Raw genomic sequence first — 20,171 nt, 5'->3', positions numbered from 1 at the left:
GTGAAATAAAGAAAAAAATAGGGAACCAACACTGAAGGGAAGGAAACCAGGAATCAAATCAATGATTTGGAGCAGAAGAAAGAAACAAACATTCAGACAGAACAGAATGAAGAAACAAGAATTCAAAAAAATGAGGAGAGGCTTAGGAACCTCCAGGACAACTTTAAACATTCCAACATCCAAATCATAATGGTGCCAGAAGGAGAAGAGGAAGAGAAAGAAATTGAAAACTTATTTGAACAAATAATGAAGGAGAATTTCCCCAATATGGCTAAGGAAACAAACTTCCAGGAAGTCAGGAAGCTCAGAGTGCCAAAAAAGTTGGACCCAAAGAAGCACACACCAAGGCACATCATCATTACATTTCCCAAGATGAAAGATAAGGAGAGAATCTTAAAAGCAGCAAGTGAAAAGGAGAGAGCTACCTGCAAAGGAATTCCCATAGATTATCAGCTGATTTCTCAAAACAAACCTTACAGGCAAAAAGGGGCTGTAAAAAAGTATCTGAAGTCATGAAAGGCAAGGGCCTACATCCAAGGTTACTCTATCCAGCAAAGCTATCATTCAGAATGGAAGGGCAGATAAAGTGCTTCCCAGATAAGGTCAAGTTAAAGGAGTTCATCATCACCAAGCTCTTGTTATATGAAATGTTAAAGGAACTTATCTAAGAAACTGAAGATCAAGAACTATGAATAGTAAAATGATAACAAACCAACAACTATCAACAACTGAACCTAAACAAAAAAATAAATAAAAATTAAAAACTAAGGAAACAACTAGAACAGGAACAGAATCACAAATGGAGATCAAATGGAGGGTTATCAATGGAGGGGGAGAATGGAAGAAAAGGTACAGGGAATAAGGATAAATGGTAGGTACAAAATACACTGGGGGAGGTTAAGAATAGTATAGGAAATGGAGAAGCCAAAGAACTTATACGTATGACCCATGGACATGAACTAAGGGGTCCGGGGAGAGTGCCAGTGAGAGGGTACAGGGCAGAGCAGAATATAGGGTGGAAATGGGACAACCATATAGCATAATCAATATAATATACTGAAAAATATAAATAAATAAAGTTCTACTTTAATTGTACTGCCCATTTTTAGAAATAATTACTTCTTTCAAATATCTGAAAAGATACCATAACTTCAGATTTATAACAAAGGTACAAATACTTAAGTGTAATAACATTTGCTAAATGCACTCAGTTCTCCTTTTAAAAAAAAATCTATTTTCTTGGGCTTTTTTGTATGGCAGTGAGGCTCCTGCAAGTTAAAAAAAAATCTTACTAAATCATTAGATTCTTAGACCTTCAAGGAATCTCATAACATCCTTCTGTTGAGAGTACATGTCTACTCAAATAGTTAGAAAATTAAGTAGTATATACAAATAATATGATCTTGTAAACAGGAATCAGTCGCTAATCAGTACAAGCAAAGAAAATGGCCAAGTCAGGGAAATTCCTGAGTAGCTCTATCTGTGATATACCTGTTTGATTCTCCAGCAAAAAAAAAAAAAAAAAAAAAGATTTCAACACATAAAAGACAAAATGCAAAATTACCCTTTTTGCCAATTTGTCCACTGTATTCCATTCTTTTTAAGCAGATACTTTTGATATAGCAATTATCCCAATAAAAAGGCAACATTAATATTCTCTTCAATAGGATAGAGAAAATTAGAATTAAACATTTTCCAAAAGTGAAATAGATAAAATCCCATTAATTCCCTCCAATCTTTGTTATTCCCAAAGTGGTTCCTCACTTCTTTTATTTCACCTTTTCTTTTTGTACATACTACTATTCTTGCTGCTTGTGAAAATGTGGAAAAAAATCACTTGGTGTCCATATCAGTATTATTTTATTCAAAAAACCCATAAAAGGTAAGTGACTGAACAGAATGCTGCAATATGATAGAACCATTTTCAGTGTAAACTAAGTAGATCTCATAACCAGCTTCAACTCCACACCTAACCTTATATATCATAACACAAGGAGATATAGCACTAAAGTGAATTAATATCAGGATCATGGCTGCATAAGATGTCTCTCCCACAACAACAGTTTGGCTCCATCCACACACAAAAGTGCCTTTGTGAGAGCTCTGGCATCCAGCACAATATGCCAAGTAACCCAGGCAAAGTTTGCCCACCAGTGTATCAAGTGATAAGCATACAGACTTCAGCCCTGGCTCTGGACTCTGCTTGGCCAATGAAATGGCTCCAGCCCCTCTTGGCCACAGCCTGGAAACCCCTGGAAAAAGATGTCTTAAGCAATCACTCATGAACATGACAGCCTTTGTGGAAGTCCAGTTTTCCAGCAGATGGATACCACTGGATACCAGTGGTTTCCAGGATACCACTGGAACAAAAAACTGCAAGTTTGGACACACTAAAGAGGGTAAGAGAAACAGTATGACTTTACCCATATCCCCCTCCCCCAAGACAGTACAGCTTAGGGTCCAAAGAGATCTTCTGTGTCCATAATTTCTTCTGCAGGGGAAAATGAGAGCAAATGAGTATGTAACTGGCTTCCCCAGCTACTGGGCATGCTGCCATAGAGGCTCATTCCTCTCTCACCCCATCCACAGTGCTGAATTGTGAGCTGCATAACTGGGAGTAAAAAGAGGTTGGGAGAACAGCAGATATTGCTTCGTAGGGCGTTTAATGGAGGCAGATCTTATTGACTGCATCAAGATACACACCCAATGAGCTACAAGGACACCTCATTGACAGATTTCCCCAAATGGCTCATAGCACTTGTGTTCCATGTACCTCACCCACACACACCCCTATCCTATAGCGGGCTCCCAGTGTACACTCCTGACAGTGGCAGCAAGACTGAGTTTTGCCAGATGGATAGTGAGCATGTACAGAAAGTGAGCCCAATTATGTGGGCCAGAAAGATACAAAAAATTTGATCTTCAGTGCCACCTTAGGGAAAACCAAAAAAGGGCTGGTCAGCATCCAACATTGGGCATTGTATAATCAAGAGAATTTATACAAACATCCTGGATTCTGTACAAGAGGGAATACGAGTATGGAGTTGGTATATCCACAGAGAGAATACCTCAGAATTCCTAGGAGCCTTGAAGAAAGGTATTTCTCTCCCAAAGGTATTTAGAAAAGACTAGAGGAAGTTATTGCTAGTTCAAATGCAAAGAGAGCAATGCAAAACTACAAGAAATATGATAGATCGAGAAAGCATAACATCATTACAGAATCAGAACAATCTTCTAATAACAGATCCCAAAGACATAAAGACCTGTGATTTACCCAATGAAGAATTCAAAATAGTTATTTAAGGGAAATGCGATGAGCTACCAAAAAACATAGAAAGAAAAGTCAATAAAATAATGAAAACAATACATACACAAAATTAGAAGTTTAACAAAAAGAGAGAAATCATAATAAAAGAACCAAACAAATTATGGAGCTAAGAAATACAATGAACAAAGTGAAGAAATGAAATAGCATTAACATTAGATCAATCAGAAGAAAAAAGTCTTTGAGTTAGAAGATAGGGACTTTGAAATTTTACAGGCTCAGAAGAATAAAAAAAATAGAATGAAAGAAAGAAATGGTATATGGATAACTGCAAATTATTGAAGTGTCAGAAACAGATAATATGGAGAAGGAACAGAAAGCTTATTTTAAAAAATGGTTGAAAACTTCTCAAACCTGGGAAAAGATTTGGATATTCAAGTTCATGACGCTCATAAGTCACCAAACAAAATCAACGTAAGAGATCTTCTGCAACAGTCATTATACTACAATAAAACTGTCAAAAGTCAAAGACAAAGAGAGAACATTAAAAGCATCAAGAGAAAAGAAGCTTGTAACTTACCAGGGAATGTTATCAGCAGATTTCTCAGCAGAAATCTTGCAGGCTAGAAGAGTGGAATGATATATTCAAATTGCTGAAAAGAAAAAAAAAGCCTGCCTGCTAAAAATACTCTGCTGGCAAAGTTATCCTTTAGGAATGAAAAAGTAGAAGACTTTCCCAAACAAAAGTTGAAAATTCATCCCCAGGAAACTTGCCTTACAAGACATGTCAAGAGTTTTTTAAGCTAAAATGAAAGGATGCTAATCAGTTACATGAAAACATATAATACATTGGTAAGGTAAACAGAGAGTGAAATTCAGAATATTCTAATATTGTAATAAGGTGGTATGTTGACCATTTAACACTAATATAAAATTTAAGGGACAAGAGTATTAAAAATAACTACAGCTGTAATTTGTTAATGAATACAAACTATAAGAAGAGGTAAATTGTGAAATCAAAAACAGAAAAAGGAATGGAATAAAAGGGCAGAGTTTTTGTATGTGACAAGAGTTAAGTTTTTACCAAAGTAAAACAGACTTATATAAGATGTTTTACATAACCCTCAATAGTAACCACAAAGCGAAAATCAACCATAGACTCCCAAAAGATAAAGGAATCAAAGCATACTACCACAGAAAATCATCAATTCGCCAGGGAAGATAACAAAAAAGGAATAAATGAACAACAGAACTACAAAACACCCACAATATAGCTAATAAGATGGCATCAGTACATCCCTTACCTAAGAGTAATTTCCTTAAATGTAGCTGTATTAAATACTCCAAACAAAAGGTAAAGAATGACTAGATGGATTCTAAAAAAAATAAAAACCCAAGTATATGAGCCTATAAGAGATTCATTGCAGCTTTAGGGACACACACAGGCTCAAAGTGAAGGGATGAAAAAAGGTTCTCTGGAAGTGGAAACCAAAAGAGAGCAGGTATAGCTATACCTTTATCAGACAAAATAATAGTTTAAGTCAAAAACTATAACAAGAGTAAAAAGGTCATTATACAATGATACAGAGTTCAATTCATTTAAGAAAATATAACAAGTGTAAATATACCTGCATCCAACATCAAAGCACCTAAATATATTAAGCAAATACTAATAGATCTCAAAAAAAGGAATGGACAACAACATTAGGAGGGGAGTTCAACATCTCACTGTCAACAAAGGATAAACAATCCTGACATAACATCAATAAGGAAACAGTGGGATGGAACCATACTTCAGACCAAATGGACTTAACAGACATTACATATTTTATCCAACAGAAGCAGAATACACATTCTTCCCAAGCACACAAGAAGCATTCTAGAAATCAACAGCAGGAATAAAACTGGAAAGTTCACAAATATATACAAATTAAATGACCAATGAGTCAAAAAGAAAAAAAAAGGTACAAAATATATTGAAACAAAACTGGAAACACCACGTACCAAAACTTATGGGATGCAACAAAATCAGTTCTAAGAGGGAAGTTTACAAGGATAAATGCTTCCATTAAGAAAAGATAAAGATCTCGCCCTGGCTGGCGTAGCTCAGTGGATTGAGCGTGGGCTGCGAACCAAAGTGTCGCAGGTTCAATTCCCAGTCAGGGTACATGCCTGGGTTGCAGGCCATGACCCCCAGCAACCAGTACATTGATGTTTCTCTCTCTCTCTTTCTCTCTCTCTCTCTATCTATCTCTATCTCTATCTCCCTCCCTTCCCTTTCTAAAAATAAATAAATAAAATCTTTAAAAAAAAAAAAGAAAAGATAAAGATCTCAAATAAACAACCTATCTTTACATGTCCAGGAACTACACAAAGAACAAATAAGCCCAAAGTTGGCAGAAAAAAAAAATCAGAAAATCATCAGGAAATAAAGATTAGAGCAGAAATGAAAGAAATGGACCCAGAAAAACTGTAAGGAAGATCAACAAAACTATATGCTGGTTTCCTGAAAACATAAACAAAATTGACAAACCTTTAACTAGACTTAACTTAGAATAAAAGAGAAAAAAATCAAATAAATAAAATAAAAAATGAAAGAAAAGACATTACAACTGATACCAAAGAAATACAAAGAATCATAAGAGACTACCATAAACAAATATGCACAAACTGGACAACCCAGAAGATACAGAGAAAGTCCTAGAAACATACAACCTACTGAATCATGAAGAAACAGAAAAGCTTAATAGACCAATGAAGAAGGAATTTGAATTAGTCATTAAAAACCTCCCAACAAAGGATCACATGATTTCCCTGGAGAATTCTACCAAACACTTAAAGAAGAGCTGATGCCAATCTTTCTCAAACTTATCCAAAAAATTAAAGAAAACAGAAGATCCCCAAAATACTTTATGAGGCCAGCATTACCCTGACACCAAAGACAGATAAGGGCACTATAAGAAAGGAATACTACAGGCTGATATCCCTGATGAATATTGATGCAAATGTTCTCAACCAAATATTAGCAAACTATATTCAACAGTACATTAAAAGGATCATACACTAAGATCAACTGGAATTTATCCCAAGGATGCAAGGATAAGTCAACATATGCAAATCCATAAATGTGATGTACCATATTAATAGAATGAAAGAATCATATGATCATCTCAACAGATGCAAAAAAAGCATGTGACAAAAAGTAATGAAAAAATGAGTACAGAAGGAACCTACCTAACATAATAAAGGCTACATATAACAAGCCCACAGATAACATCATACTCAAAGGCACAAGACTAAAAGTTTTTCCTCTAAGATTAGGAAGAACACAAAAGTACCCACTCTCACCACTACTACGCAATATAGTTCTGGAAGTCCTAGCAAAAGCAATCAAGCAAGAAAAAGAAATAGAAGGAATCCACATCAGTAATAAAGAAGTAAAAATAAACTGCCTTTGTGTGCAGATGATATGATCTTATATGTAGAACATCCTAAAGAGTCCACCAAAAAAAAATACCTATTAGAAATAATCAACCAATTCAGTAAACTTACAGGAAAAATCAACATTCAAATCATTTGCCTTTCCATATACCAACAACAAAATATCTAAGGAAAAAAAATCCCTACTCACAATAGCATCAAACACAATAAAATAGTTGGGAATAAATATAACCAAGGAAGTAAAAGACTTTTACACTGAAAACTATAAGACTTTGATTTAAAAAAAAGAAAAGGAGAGGGGGAGATGGCAGCAAGGTAGGTGGGAGCTGAACCCACTTGCTCCCAGTTGAGAGGTGCACCCAACTGGGATACCCAGCCAATCTTCCAAGGAACATAATGAATAGCCAACAGAATTCCTGCTGATATGAAGTTTAGAAGCCAAAGGTTGAAGAGCATGTTTAAAAATAGACAGTAAAGAGATTTGGTGGGCCCACAGGACAGTTCCCCAGCCCTGCCCCGCAGACCACAGCTCCCACAGAAGCTTTGGCAGAGAGCTGGGTCAGTCATTGTGACTTTCCTGGTTCTTACCGTCCCAAACCTGCAAGTTCACAGACCGCTTTGGGAAAGACCTGCACCCTTAAAGTCACTGAGGGGATTAGGACAAAGTAAGAGATACACAGTTGGCAGCATGGCTGGGACTGTGACTGACAGCTGGGACAGTACCAGAGAAACTGGGGAGCCAGATGACACCTGGAGACAGGAAAAGAGAAGGACCATGACTGTCCATGACCCAGACAGTCTCTGGACTGGTAAGAGAGTAGGTTTGTGTGGAAAGCTGGCAACTTGATAGGAACAGCCTGCTTCAAATGAGGGGAATTCGTTGAAGAAAAAAAAAAAAAAAAGAGGCCTTTCTGCCTCTGTGTAAGGACCTCTAGCACTAAGTTGCCAGGCTAGTGAAGTGTGTGTGTGTGTGGAGGATGGGGGGTGCATGGGGGGCGTGATTTGCTCCCACACAGAGCACCTCACAGATTGATCAAAGGGGAACACTAGGGGCTCAGAGAGGTAGCAGTGCCCAGAGATACTTAATTCAAATAGGGCAACTTAACTGCCCCAAAGGGACTTTGGGCATGGGCAGACCCAGGCAAACAAAGAGGGGGAAGGAGGGGTGCGAGTTGCTCCCACTCAGTGCACTCATGGACTAATCAAAGGGTTGAGCGATGAGGTGGATTAGAGGCGCCGGCCTGGTGCATATATGCAGTGGCCAATGTGAGCCACACAACAATCTGAGGGCGTGGGCCTGAAACTGGGCGCCCGTGAACACTGTACCAGTCCAGACCAAGCCCCACCCTTGCAGAAATACAAGAAAGGGAAAAAAAAAAAAAAAAAAGAGCCCAGATCCCCCTGCCTGCAGCATCTAGGAAAACAGCAAAATTCTCTTGTCAGGTTTACACTCAGAGAGACGCTTTCTTTTCTTTCTTTTTTCCTAAGCATAAGACAAGAAGACCTGGAGTTCTGAGAAGACCAAAGACAGATCCAGAAGGAAGTAAAAATGCTAAAACCAAAACCTGAGACAAATTTCACTTCGCTATCCTTCAGAAACTGCATTTATATTTTTTATTTTTTATTTTTATTTTTATTTTATTTCTCTACTTTGTTTAGCTTTTTTAGTTTTGTTCATTTGATTTCATTGTTTGATTGGTTTTCTTCACTCTCTCTCCTTCATGTTGCATTTTAATTTTTCTTCTTTCACTTCATTCATATTCCAATAACACACTACTCTTGATCTCTTACTTTTTATCCTTTTTATTCAAATTATATATTTCTAAACATATTATTGTTATTCCATATCTAACACAGCACCCTACTTGGTCTTAATCCATTTTGTCATCTTACTGAGCTTAATTACTGTTGTGGTCAACTTTATATTCTCACACACTACATCAAGTTTCTATCCCTTACTCTTACTATATCTCACCATCTAACCTCACATAAGTGCTCTGCTTTCTAAAGTCAGCTCATTCTTTTTCCCTTCTAATAAGAGTGTTACCTCTTTTTCACCTTTTAAAAAAGTGGCTAGTTGGGTGAAATATCACAGTTATTGCTGTACTTCTTGAAAGGACCTCCTATCTATTCCCTACTTGTTAGTACTTTAAATTCCATAGAACACTCTCCTGCTTTCTTCCCCTATTTTACCTTCAACCTGATGCTGATCACATACAAGACAAGGAGTGAGTTGTGAATATCACTAAAGCCACTGGAGGGGAGAAGCCACCAAAAAAGAAGCCATCAACAGGTTAAGACCAAGTACAACAACAGAGTCCATACAACTGGAAGAAAGGACAACCCGAGAGCATCCAGACAAGGAGATCAAAGAGACCATAACACTGAGTCCCACAGAATGCCTAACACAGAGACCCACCCTACTAAGATAGCTAGCAAAGCAGAGCATCAGGAATTGTAGAAACAAACAAAAAGAGTCACCTACAATGGAGACAACAAAAGAACCCTCAATCAAAAGGAATGGAAGACTCTCAGTAAAAGAGCGAAATGATATGGAGGCAAGCAAACTGTCAGATATAGAATTCAAAAGAATGGTGATAAGGATACTCAAGGAACTCAAAGACAACTACAAGGAACTGAGTCGGAAGTACAACAGTATGAAAAGGAAACAGAAACTAAACCAGAACAAGGGAGAAGGGAAATTACAATTTCTCAAATAAAAAATACACTAGAAAGAAATTACAAGCAGGTTGGATAAAGCAGAGCACAGAATTAGTGAGGTGGAAGACAAGATAGAAAGAAATACCCAGGTAGAGCTGCTGCTGAAAAAAGACTTAAAACTATGAATATAGCTTCAGAGAACTGCAATACAACATGAAATGCAACAACATTTGAATCACAGGAATACCAGAAGAAGAAGAAAAGGAGCAAGGGACAGAAACTCTCTTTGAAGAAAAATGATAGAAAACTTCCCAAACCTAGACGGGGGAAAAGCCACTGAAGTTCAGGAAGCACAGAGGGTGCCAACCAAATGAACCCAAAGAGGACGACTCTAAGACAAATCAAATTAAAATGCCAAGTTTTAAAGACACAAAGAGATTCTTAAAAGCAGCAAGGGAAAAATAAGAAGTAACATACAAGGGAACTCCGGTAAGGCTAAGAGCCAAATTCTCAACAAAAACACCAAGCCAGAAGGCAATGGCAAGAAATATTCTAAGTAGTGAAAAGCAAAGACCTGCAAACAAGACTACTCTACCCAACAAAGCTCTCAATGGAAATAGAAGATGAAATAAGGAGTTTCACAGGCAAAAGAAGGCTGAAAGAATACACCTCCACCAAACCAGCACTGCAAGACATGCTAAAGGGACTGCTATGAAAAGAGGAAGAAAAAGACAGAGAGAGGAAAACAGGTACAAAGGGGGGAAAATGAATAAATACCTATCAATAGTAACCTTAAATATAAATTAATTAAATATACCCATCAAAAGACATAGGGCAGTTGAAAGGATAAGATAAAGTGATCTGCACATATGCTGCCTACAAGAGGCCCACCTCAGAACAAAAGACCCAACGGACTGAAAGTAAAGGATTAGAAAAAAATATTCTAACCAAATGGGCAGAATAAAAAAGCTGGTATAGGAATACTCAAATCAGACAAAACAGACTTCAAAACAAGGGCCATAAAAAGAGACCCAAAAGGACACTTCATTATAAACATATATGCACCCAACATAGGAGTACCCAAATACATAAGGAAAAGTCTTGGGGGACTTCAAGAAAGATATAGACAGCAACACACTTATACTAGGGGATTTTAACACCTCACTGTCAAAAATGGATAGATCTTCTAAACAAAATATCAACAAAGACATTGCATCATTAAACAATGTCCCATATCAAAGGGACTTAACAATATATAGAGAACCTTTCATTGCAAATAAGCAAAATACACATTCTTTTCAGATGCACATGGAACATTTTCAAAGACAGACCACATGATAGGACACAAAACGAGCCTCATCAAATTCAAGAAAATTGAAATCATATCAAGCATTCTCTCTGACCACAAGGAACTGAAACTAGAAACCACTCTCAAGGAAAAAGCTCAAAAATATTCAAATGGAGACTGAATAGCATGCTATTAAACAATGAATGGGTTAAGAATGAGATCAAGGAAGAAATCAAAAACTTTCTGAAAACAAATGAAAATGAACTCCCAAAACCCAAAACTTATGGGACACAGCGAAGGCAGTCCTGAGAGGGAAGTTCATAGCAATACAGGCCCACCTAAAAAAGAAACATTTCAAATAAACAGCCTAACTCTACGTCTACAAGAATGGGAGGAACAACAACAAACAAAGCCCAGACAACCCAGACAATGAGGGGCTCAGCAACAGGCGACATGTCCCAGGTTTCAGAGAGGAAAGGTGACCGAACCTGCTCCAGGTGTAACACGGGTGTGGGTGTGGGCACGGCCAGCGGGGAGACCTCACAGAGCCGCAGACTCAGCTTCCACATTGGCAGGATGGTCAAACAAGCAGATGTGCTCACATGTCCACCAGCATCTCGGCTGAGGGCTGGAGGGCCATGAAGCCTCTGGGAGGGGAGCACCAAGCGATCTGTTCGGAAGTCCAGAAGGTGTTCCTTCAAGCTGACCCAAGAGGATAGCATTGAGTATTTTTGGACCAACTGAAGAACCTCAGAACATTCCTAAGAGAACCAACCCCTCAGGGGAAAAGGAAGTGGTGTCTTTGAGGAATCAACACCTGTGCACACTCCACAGTGTCTGAACCTACCTGGTGGGAAGACTAGTAACATTTTTGGTCACCAGTGACTGCCACTTTACCCTTAGCACACCCAAACAAACCCAAGAACCACGTACTCTTGTGTGAGGAAGACCCAAAATTAGACCTTAAAGCCACAACAAGCACCTTGCCCAGAGAAGAGCTGGGTGAGAAAGGTGGCCAGAGAGAAGCAGACCATGCTCAGGAGCCCCAGCCCTTGCCCACCTTTGACAGCCACAAGCTCAGATTGGGCCCATGGCCTCAATCTCACAACAAAGTCCTGAATCACCTAGAGGCAAACCCGGCATCTCCTTCTGCTAGAGAAGCTATTGCTTCCGCTGTAGCCAGATAAGAAACTCAAAAGATAGGATTTCAAATAGTTTCCTTTAGTCCAAAGGAATGGGGGTGGGGAGAAGGGTCTGTTGTGCATCTGAAGCCCATGCTCAGGTTCCACTGCCACCGTAAGAGCCGCAGAGGACCATGCCTTCCAGACTGCTGAGAAATGTATCTTTGTTGGGGAATTGTGACTCCTTGGTGAACATTCTAATTTTGGATATGAGGAACTCTCAGATGGGCTAGGTGGGGAGCTGGTGCAAAGCCACGGGAGCCTAATGAGGTGGGATATTCCATGTCCTTGTGGCTTCAGTAGTCTGCCATTCAGTGCTATCTAGAAATCATTTAACATAGTAGCAGAGTTTAATACCTTAGAAATCTAGAAACAACATTGGGCATAAACCAAAAAGTTGTTCAAATTCTTATGCTTTATGGAGAGATTTTTGCCCCGATACTCTGTGGTGATCTGACAGGAATCTGCCTATTACTCACAAGGGACAGGTCTTGGTCTATTCACAGACTGGTTTTGCTTGTGAATTGTTTCTTTTTTTCTCTCATCCCTAAGTCTTGACCTTTGCCCTTTACCAGCCATGTGGACAGTTCCTCTATCTGCAAGGCCCACTGACTTCTGCAAGACTAAAACTGCCCAGATACATCCAGGTAACTGGGTTATTTAAATCCTTCATGTGTCTTATTTTATTCCTGTTGACACTGGGTAGGAGAGATGCTTGAGAACCTTGAATTCTTAGGTTTGAATTCTTTAATAATACCTAAAGAGCTATTCTTAAACAGCAGCTTTACATAAGTGACTATTGACTGGTCTATTTGTGACACCTTTCTAGGAAAAAGTTACTCAGGTATACCAAAGAAGAAAAGTTTGCTTAGGCTACGCTTTATAAAGCTCTGTAGAATCTGTACTATACTCCTTTTCCAGGAGAGACTTGGGAAACCTTAGGCTAAGAGATTTACTAGTTTGGCAGCAAAGCCCAGCTGGCTTTACTTGGTCAGGAAGAAGTTTCTTGCATTTAGCCTCCTAAGGGTATAGTTTCCATTTACTCATGCTGGACCAACAGTTAACAGGAGAAAGGATTTGTGTCATAGTAGCTTTTGTTAGGAGTGCCTACAGAGCAAATGCCAGGTGGTACAAATGTTTTCATCATTCTTAAAATTGAGGAAAGAAACATCTGTGTTTAATTATACTCACAGTGACTGAGACACTAAGTGCCTGCAGGAGCTGCCTGCCAAACCCCACTTCCCACACCTGGCACATTGAGGGGATCCGCATGTGGCTTTGTCAACCAAAGCCTCCCTCCTTTCATTTGTCGTGCTGACTTTGCAGCAAAGAAATACTTGTTCCATGCGACTTTATCAACTACTTCCTATCTCCATGCTTCAAATAGTCATTTTTAAAGAAATTTGTTTGGAACTCAGCTTTTTTTCCACATTAAAAAATGTCGTAAGTGGTGGTTAGCTATTAAGGCCAAATACACTAATTTAACTCAAAATGAAATGTGATAATGGTGGAAATGAGCTGCCATTTATAACTACATTTTTTTTCATATACAAGAAAATGATTTGTGAGTTCCAAATTGGGTTGCTAGGAAGACACTGACATACTGCTGGCCATTGTGCTTTCATCCCCACTGTCAGACGAATGACAGGAAGAACTCTACCTCTGTCCACTGGCAGGGATTTCTGGGGTGGAGATGGGGAAACTGAAGATGGGAAGAGAGGCCTGGGGGGATGAGGAAAACATGAGCTACAGCAGGAGCCTCTGGGCAACAGTAACAACTCTCGTCTTTTCTCCTCATCTTTATTCCCTTTTTCTCCCTGGGGCCATAGGAGTGTGTTTCCAGTGTCTCCATAGTCTGGTCACTGAGAGAAGCAAAAGAGTTTCTGCTGCTGTGAGCCCGATGGGGATGGTCATCTGTATTTGGAAAATGCTCTAGACATTAGACCTGTCTGTATCTGGAAGATCGATTAACTATTAGCATCCTGATCTCAACTTCTAAGCTGCACTGAGAAATTACCAGTCTGTATTTTTATTAAGCCTTAGAACTTTATGTGCTTTTGGTGCCAACTTTTTTCTAGAGCTGTATCAAAAACAACAACAAAACTGTACTTACATGATGATGTAATTTTGATAAGAACATTTTGTTATTTTCACAAGGCAGAATTGGGTACAAAGGTTAAATTAAACTTAGTAATCAGGTTAAAAAACAAACAAACAAAGCCCAGAGCAAGTAAAAGGAAGGAAATAGAGAAATGGACATCACATGGAGGGATTTCAGTGGAGAGGGAGAAGGGAGGAAAGGTTGGGAAAAGGTACCGGGAAGAAGAAGCATAATTAGTAGGCATAAAATAGACGGGGAGAGATAAAAAATGGTATTGGAAACAGAGGACCCAAAGAACTTATATGTACAACCCATGGACACGAACTGGGGGGAATGCTGGAGGGTTGGGGGCAGGGTGATGGGGGGATAAAGGGTGAAAAAATTGGGAAAACTATAATAGCATAATCAATAAAAATACTTAAAAATGAAGCAAATAGAAGAAAAAATTAAAAAAGAATTCAGAAATAAAACCATGCATATATTGTCAACTAATGTTTGGCTAGGGAACCAAGAATACTCAATGGGGAAAGGACAGTCTCTTCAATAAATGGTACTGAGAAAAGTGTTTAAAAAGACACACAGGAAAATGAAAATGGACCCCTATAGTACGCCGCTCACAAAAATTAACAGAAAATAGACTAAATATGAAAACATAAGGCCTGGAGTTATAATCAGGATAGCAGCATAGGTAAACACAGTTCACCTCCACAAACACCAAAACTACAACTAAATTATATAACAACCATCACTCAGAACTGGGAGAAATCTTGAAAGGAAGTATGACAACTATGGAATTAAAGAAAACACATCCATCCAGACAGGTAGGAGGGGTGGAGACACAAAATGGGCTGCTACGGCATACACGTGGGTGGATAAGAATTCAGGAGGGATATCTTTGGAGCAAGGAGTGCCAGTTTACCAGTGCCAGGAAGATAAGTCCTCATAACGTGTGGCTGCAAAAAACAGTACAGATTGAGTTGGTGGGAGAAACTTCTGGAGTCCCAAGTAGGTCCTCTTAAAGAACCCACACACGAAGTTACTCAGACTCATTCCCTCTGAGCTCCAGGACCAGGGTAATGACTTCAAAGGCACCAGTGGCACACAGGGAGAAACTGAAGTGTCTGGCATCAAAGGAAGAGCTGAGGGACAGCTTTCTACCAGACAGAAAGGCAGGCAGGCAGGTGTTGTATCTGAGACTCCATCAACCTGGCGCACACTGTCTGCACCACACTGAAGATCCCAGGGCTCCATCCCACCCATCTCATACCTGTTAACAATACCTTTTCCATATGAATGGCTGGTCTTGGCTGATGCTTCACAACTTCTTAAATCCTTTTAAACTAGCTGGCCTCAGTGAGTCCCCAGTCCCCAAACCTCCTGGTAAGTGGCCCCAGGCACTGCACTAGGAACAGCCAGCCTATATTCACAGCTTGGCTTCACCTGGGAATCTGCAAGCCCAGCACATGTAGCAGCAATCACAGATTTCTCTGTAACTCAGGCAGGGTGGCCTTGGGAAAAACAAAGGTGGAGGCTGACCTTGGCCTGCACCATCCAGGAAACCCCATGACCTGTGTACCAAGTGGACAGCTACAGGTCACATCAAAGCACCACCACCCTGTCCCTGCACAGCTGATCCTCCCTGGATGGTGGTGAATGGTCACGGACAATCCCCCTGACTGGTCTGGGTAAATCCCTCCAATTAATCTAGCAATAGCAACCAAGGCTCAACTACAAGAGGAGAATGTGTATAGCCCACACGAAGGACACACCTTAAATACCTAGTTTGGGTGATAGGGGAGATTGTGTCACAATTTACAGGGAAAAAACAGTAGAATGAATAAAGCTGAGAATCAAATCAATGATTTGGAACATAAGAAGGCAAAAAAAATCAGAAGAAAAAAATCAAAAAAAGAGAGGATAGTATAAGCAGTCTCTGAGGCAACTTCAAGTGTTCCAACTTTCATATCATAGGGGAGCCAGAAGGGGAAAAAAAAAACCAAGAAATTGGAAATCTATTTGAAAAACTAATGAAAGAAAACTTACCTAATTTCGTGAAGGAAATAAATATGCAAGTCTAGAAAGCACAGAGAGTCCCAAATAAGATGGATGCAAAGAGGCCCACTCCAAGACACATTACAATTCAAATGTCAAACATTAAAAATAAAGAATCTTAAAAGCAGTAAGAGAAAAGCAGATAATTACCTACAAAGGAGTTCTCATAAGACTGTCAGCTGATTTCTCAAAAGAAACTTTGCAGGCTAGAAAAGACTGGAAAGAAATATTCAAAGTAATGAATAGCAGGAACCTATGGTCAAGATTGCTCTACCCAGCAAAGAATAATTTAGAACAGAAGGGCAGATAAAGAGCTTCCCAGACAGGAAAAAGCTAAATGAGTTCACCATCACCAAACCATTGTATGAAATGTTAAAGGTACTTATTTAAGAAAAAGATCAAAACTATGAACTATAAAATGGTCAGAGAGGGAACAATCTGCTTGGCTTGCTCTCGCCCCATTTCCAGTCACCTCCCCTACTTCCCATATACGACTGGCATCCTTCTATCTGCTGTCCTGTTGCTGAATCCCAGAGTGGGTACATTTGTGTATATTCTAGGACCATGCGGGTCTTTTAAACAGACTCTCCTAAGAGACCAGCAGTTTATTCCACTACCTCAACCCCTACTGATTTTTATAGCAGAAGTTACAAGGCTTTAATTTTCTGGTGCTGGAACCCTGGGCCAAGCAGTCTGGCCTGGGTTTGGTATCGCTAGCTCCCCAGGCGTCCCTCACAGTTTTTGTCAACCACACGTGAATGTGGGACTACCTGTTCCCCCGCCCACCACCACTGCCTCACCACTGCCTCAATGCTGCCACCTTGTTGCTGCCACACCATGTCCTCTCCACCCCAGCTCTACCCCTCCTGGCCATCTGGATGAATATTTCTTCTTTAAATCCTTGGTTGTCAGACTTCCATATGGTTTGATTTTCTGGCAGCGTAGTTGTCTTTACTTTTGAAGTTGTGATCCTTATTACGGTTGTGCGAGGAGGCAAAGCATGTCTACCTACACCTCTATCTTGGCCTGAAGTCCAATACAACAAAGACTTTCTATAAGCATGCTCAGTTCCTACACTGGTAAGCTACTCTCTAGAATGCACACACATTTGCTCCCCTCATTTGAGCTGTATGTTTACCAACATCAGCATGTCTGTCCCCAGCCATTTTTCTTAGTAAAACAATCTAATTTAATACTATACAGCCAATAAAATTGAGTGCAAATAGGAAAAGTTGGGCTCCGCAAGAAAACAAATTGAAAGACTAGAAAAACTGAAAAAGGTAGAAACTGAAAAATAACTGATGTTGAATTAGATGTGGACATCTACAAAAAAAGGAAGTAAGGTTAAGAAAATCTCAAAGGATTCTGTACCCAGATGAAAGAGAAATTAGAAACAATTCATTTTGGGTATGATTTCTAAAGAAATGATAGCTAATTTTTTTACAAATACAAGAGCGAAAGGCCTTGTCCTTCACTTGAAAAAAGGAATAAAGTTGTTAAACAAATACCCTTTTACTGTTTTAAATTCAAATATTTTGGAAATATACTTTGATTCATTGCCATAACATATATATTCAAGTAACCAACCACCTCATTCCTACATGCAATAGGTAGGAGCCCTTTACTGGACTTAATATAGTTCAAGGAACACTACTGCCTTTAAATGAAATTTTAAAAATATTTCTGTAAATCCACATTTTGTCATTCTGTTCATTTCATTTCTTAACATATTTCTTTCCATCTTGATCCTAAACAACTATAAACAATACATATTAAGCTATACCTCGTATTCTGGTAATCATACATCACACTTCCAATAGATTGTAACCAGAACATATTAGGTCTGTCCAGAAGGTATCCAGCCATGTAATATGAAAAATAGAGACATTTAGTGAGGAAGATACAAGAAACACTCTACAGAGGACAATTACGCCTCTGTCCCCTTCAAAGTAGGCACTCTGGGATGTCACACAGTTTTCCCAGTCACCATCAGATGCCCCGTCATATTTTCCTGAATCATGTTGATGGTCTGAAATCTCTTCCCTGTCAAAGGTGATTTGTGTTTTGGGAAAAGCCAGAAGTCACAGAGTGCCAAATCTGGGCTGGGTTGGAGGGCTGAGTCACCTGGACGATTTGTTGTTTCTCCAAATCTCTCTGCATGAGACATGATACATGAGTGATGATGCGCTGTCGTGATGAATCTGCCAATCTCCAGTTGCTCATAGCTATGGCCTTCTGAATCACTCAAATAGTTTACGTGGAAGAACATTCAGGTTTATCGCAAAATTTGATGCAAATTCATTGCTCTACTCACTCAGTCATTTTGAATGTGAGTGCCACACAGTACACATGCTCACTCAACAGTGTCTACTACCCCCAATGACTAGTACAGTGAAGTCATCATTTTTCACACATGCGCATTTAGTCCTCTCTCCTCAGCTGGCAGGTAACATCGATGTCATACAACCCATTCTTGTTATATTAATAATGGCTGGACTTTTTCTGGACAGACCTCATGTATCACATAGGTACTACCATTTCACTATATAAAAAGAAATGGCTTCTCAAGTTGATAACTTAATATGCCAGTTAGAAATCAATGATATATTCACAAAACTGAAATATAAGCTACATTTGCAAACACAAAAACATGATCTGGTTTCTAAATTTTTAAATGCTAAGTACCTAAATAGCAATACTTTAACCACCACCACCAATAACAACAACCTCAAAAAAAAAAAAAAAAAAGATAGGAAAAGTATAATGTTGCAGGGAAATGAGAAGTGAGAAAGAATGTTTACCTTCCGATTCTGATCATAAGCAGAATCAATCCCCAAAATACTATTCACTTCTACATATGGATATTTCTTCTCCAGGACACTGACCACATGTTCAACTTTTACCTTTTCTCCAGTCCTTACTTTGTTATATATCTGAAGACAGAAAAACCAGTTACACAACACTTTTAAATTTAAAAACCAGAGTGTTTATTAAAAAAGATTTCTAAATGTAAAGGAAAACATGGCCATTTTTCTTTAAAGGTTAAATGGGTCAAATGGAAATAGCAATTCTCTTTTCCATATACCTCAAGATGCCTTTTTATGTTACAAATTACATATTGCTAAAATGACCCAATCAGTTCATATTCATATTAAGTCCCAAATGCAAAACTGTGTTAAATTTTTAAAAATCTGAAAATTTATTAGTATTCCTTGAAATAAGATCTCATGTCCTTGATGTTTAGAGGAAACAAGCTGCAAAATATATATGGCATAATCCCTATTTTTAAAAAGCAGACTAAAAACAAACCACAAAACTGTGTCTGTAGTGTATAGTTAAATAGCTACAAGGATACAATGTGATCTTTTAATAGTGGTTAACTTTAAGACACAGGATTAAGGAAGAGAGAGGAAATATTTAATTGATTCACTTTAATATTTGAAAAATTATAACAAAATTTTATTTTACTTTGGCAATTAAAACGAACAAAAAGAAATGAAAATTCATATTATCCTTTCCTTCACATATCTATAAGGGGGGAAAACTTTTAAAAGCAGACTTTAAAATACCATCCTTGGCAACTTCTTTTGAACTTATTTCATTCTCCATAGCCTTACTGCTAACTCCCATCATTATCATTGCTCAAGAGATCACAGTAGTAACTCATCAACTGGTATCCCTGCCACTTTCTTTAACCTTCAACAGATTCATTTCTATATGTGCATCAGAATGATGTTTTTTTATTGGAGTTTAAATTCTGTGATCTGGACATCTGTTACCTAGCCTAATGGCTTCAGTGATCAGGGTGCCCTTTCCACTCTGCTCTCACTCAAGTCAGACTAACAGCTTAGAATCACTATTTCTGATTTGCAGCCATTGTTCAACTGACTCTAGCTTTTCCTCCTGCACTCAGCTGGGACAACTTCCCACTCTATAAAACATGCCGGTGGCCATCCATAGTGATCTGAGATCCTAGTGCTGCCATAGCCAGCTGTGCTTCCCGCATTATATTGAAACATGTCTTTGGAGGTGTCCCCAGTAGACTGTAAGGTCTCTAAGAACGCAGGTGGTATCTTACTCTTCTTTGTATCCCACACATCTAATACCAGGTCTGGTAAATGGTAGGTCTTTGGTAAATGTTAGCCAAATAAATAATGCATTTTAACTATTAAAAAAATACCC

At 38.8% G+C, this 20,171-nt stretch overlaps 1 protein-coding gene and 1 pseudogene across 6 annotated transcripts in view; one reads left to right on the top strand and one right to left on the bottom strand.

Moving 5' to 3' along the window:
* The window catches only part of UGGT1 (UDP-glucose glycoprotein glucosyltransferase 1), a 187,501-nt gene that overhangs the window by 78,494 nt on the left and 88,836 nt on the right, over positions 1-20,171 (bottom strand). For all 6 annotated transcript variants that reach the window (XM_028510702.2, XM_036023724.1, XM_036023721.1 and 3 more), the window contains exon 17: positions 18,791-18,922. In XM_028510702.2, coding sequence (XP_028366503.1) covers positions 18,791-18,922 — 132 coding nt within the window. The remainder of the gene's footprint in view (positions 1-18,790; positions 18,923-20,171) is intronic.
* Positions 11,124-13,913, top strand: LOC118500145 (annotated as a pseudogene).

Source organism: Phyllostomus discolor, chromosome 4 (genome assembly GCF_004126475.2).
Source record: "Phyllostomus discolor isolate MPI-MPIP mPhyDis1 chromosome 4, mPhyDis1.pri.v3, whole genome shotgun sequence".
NCBI lineage: Eukaryota > Metazoa > Chordata > Mammalia > Chiroptera > Phyllostomidae > Phyllostomus > Phyllostomus discolor.
Note: the sequence above shows the minus strand (reverse complement) of the source record. Positions and strands in the feature narration are given on the sequence as shown.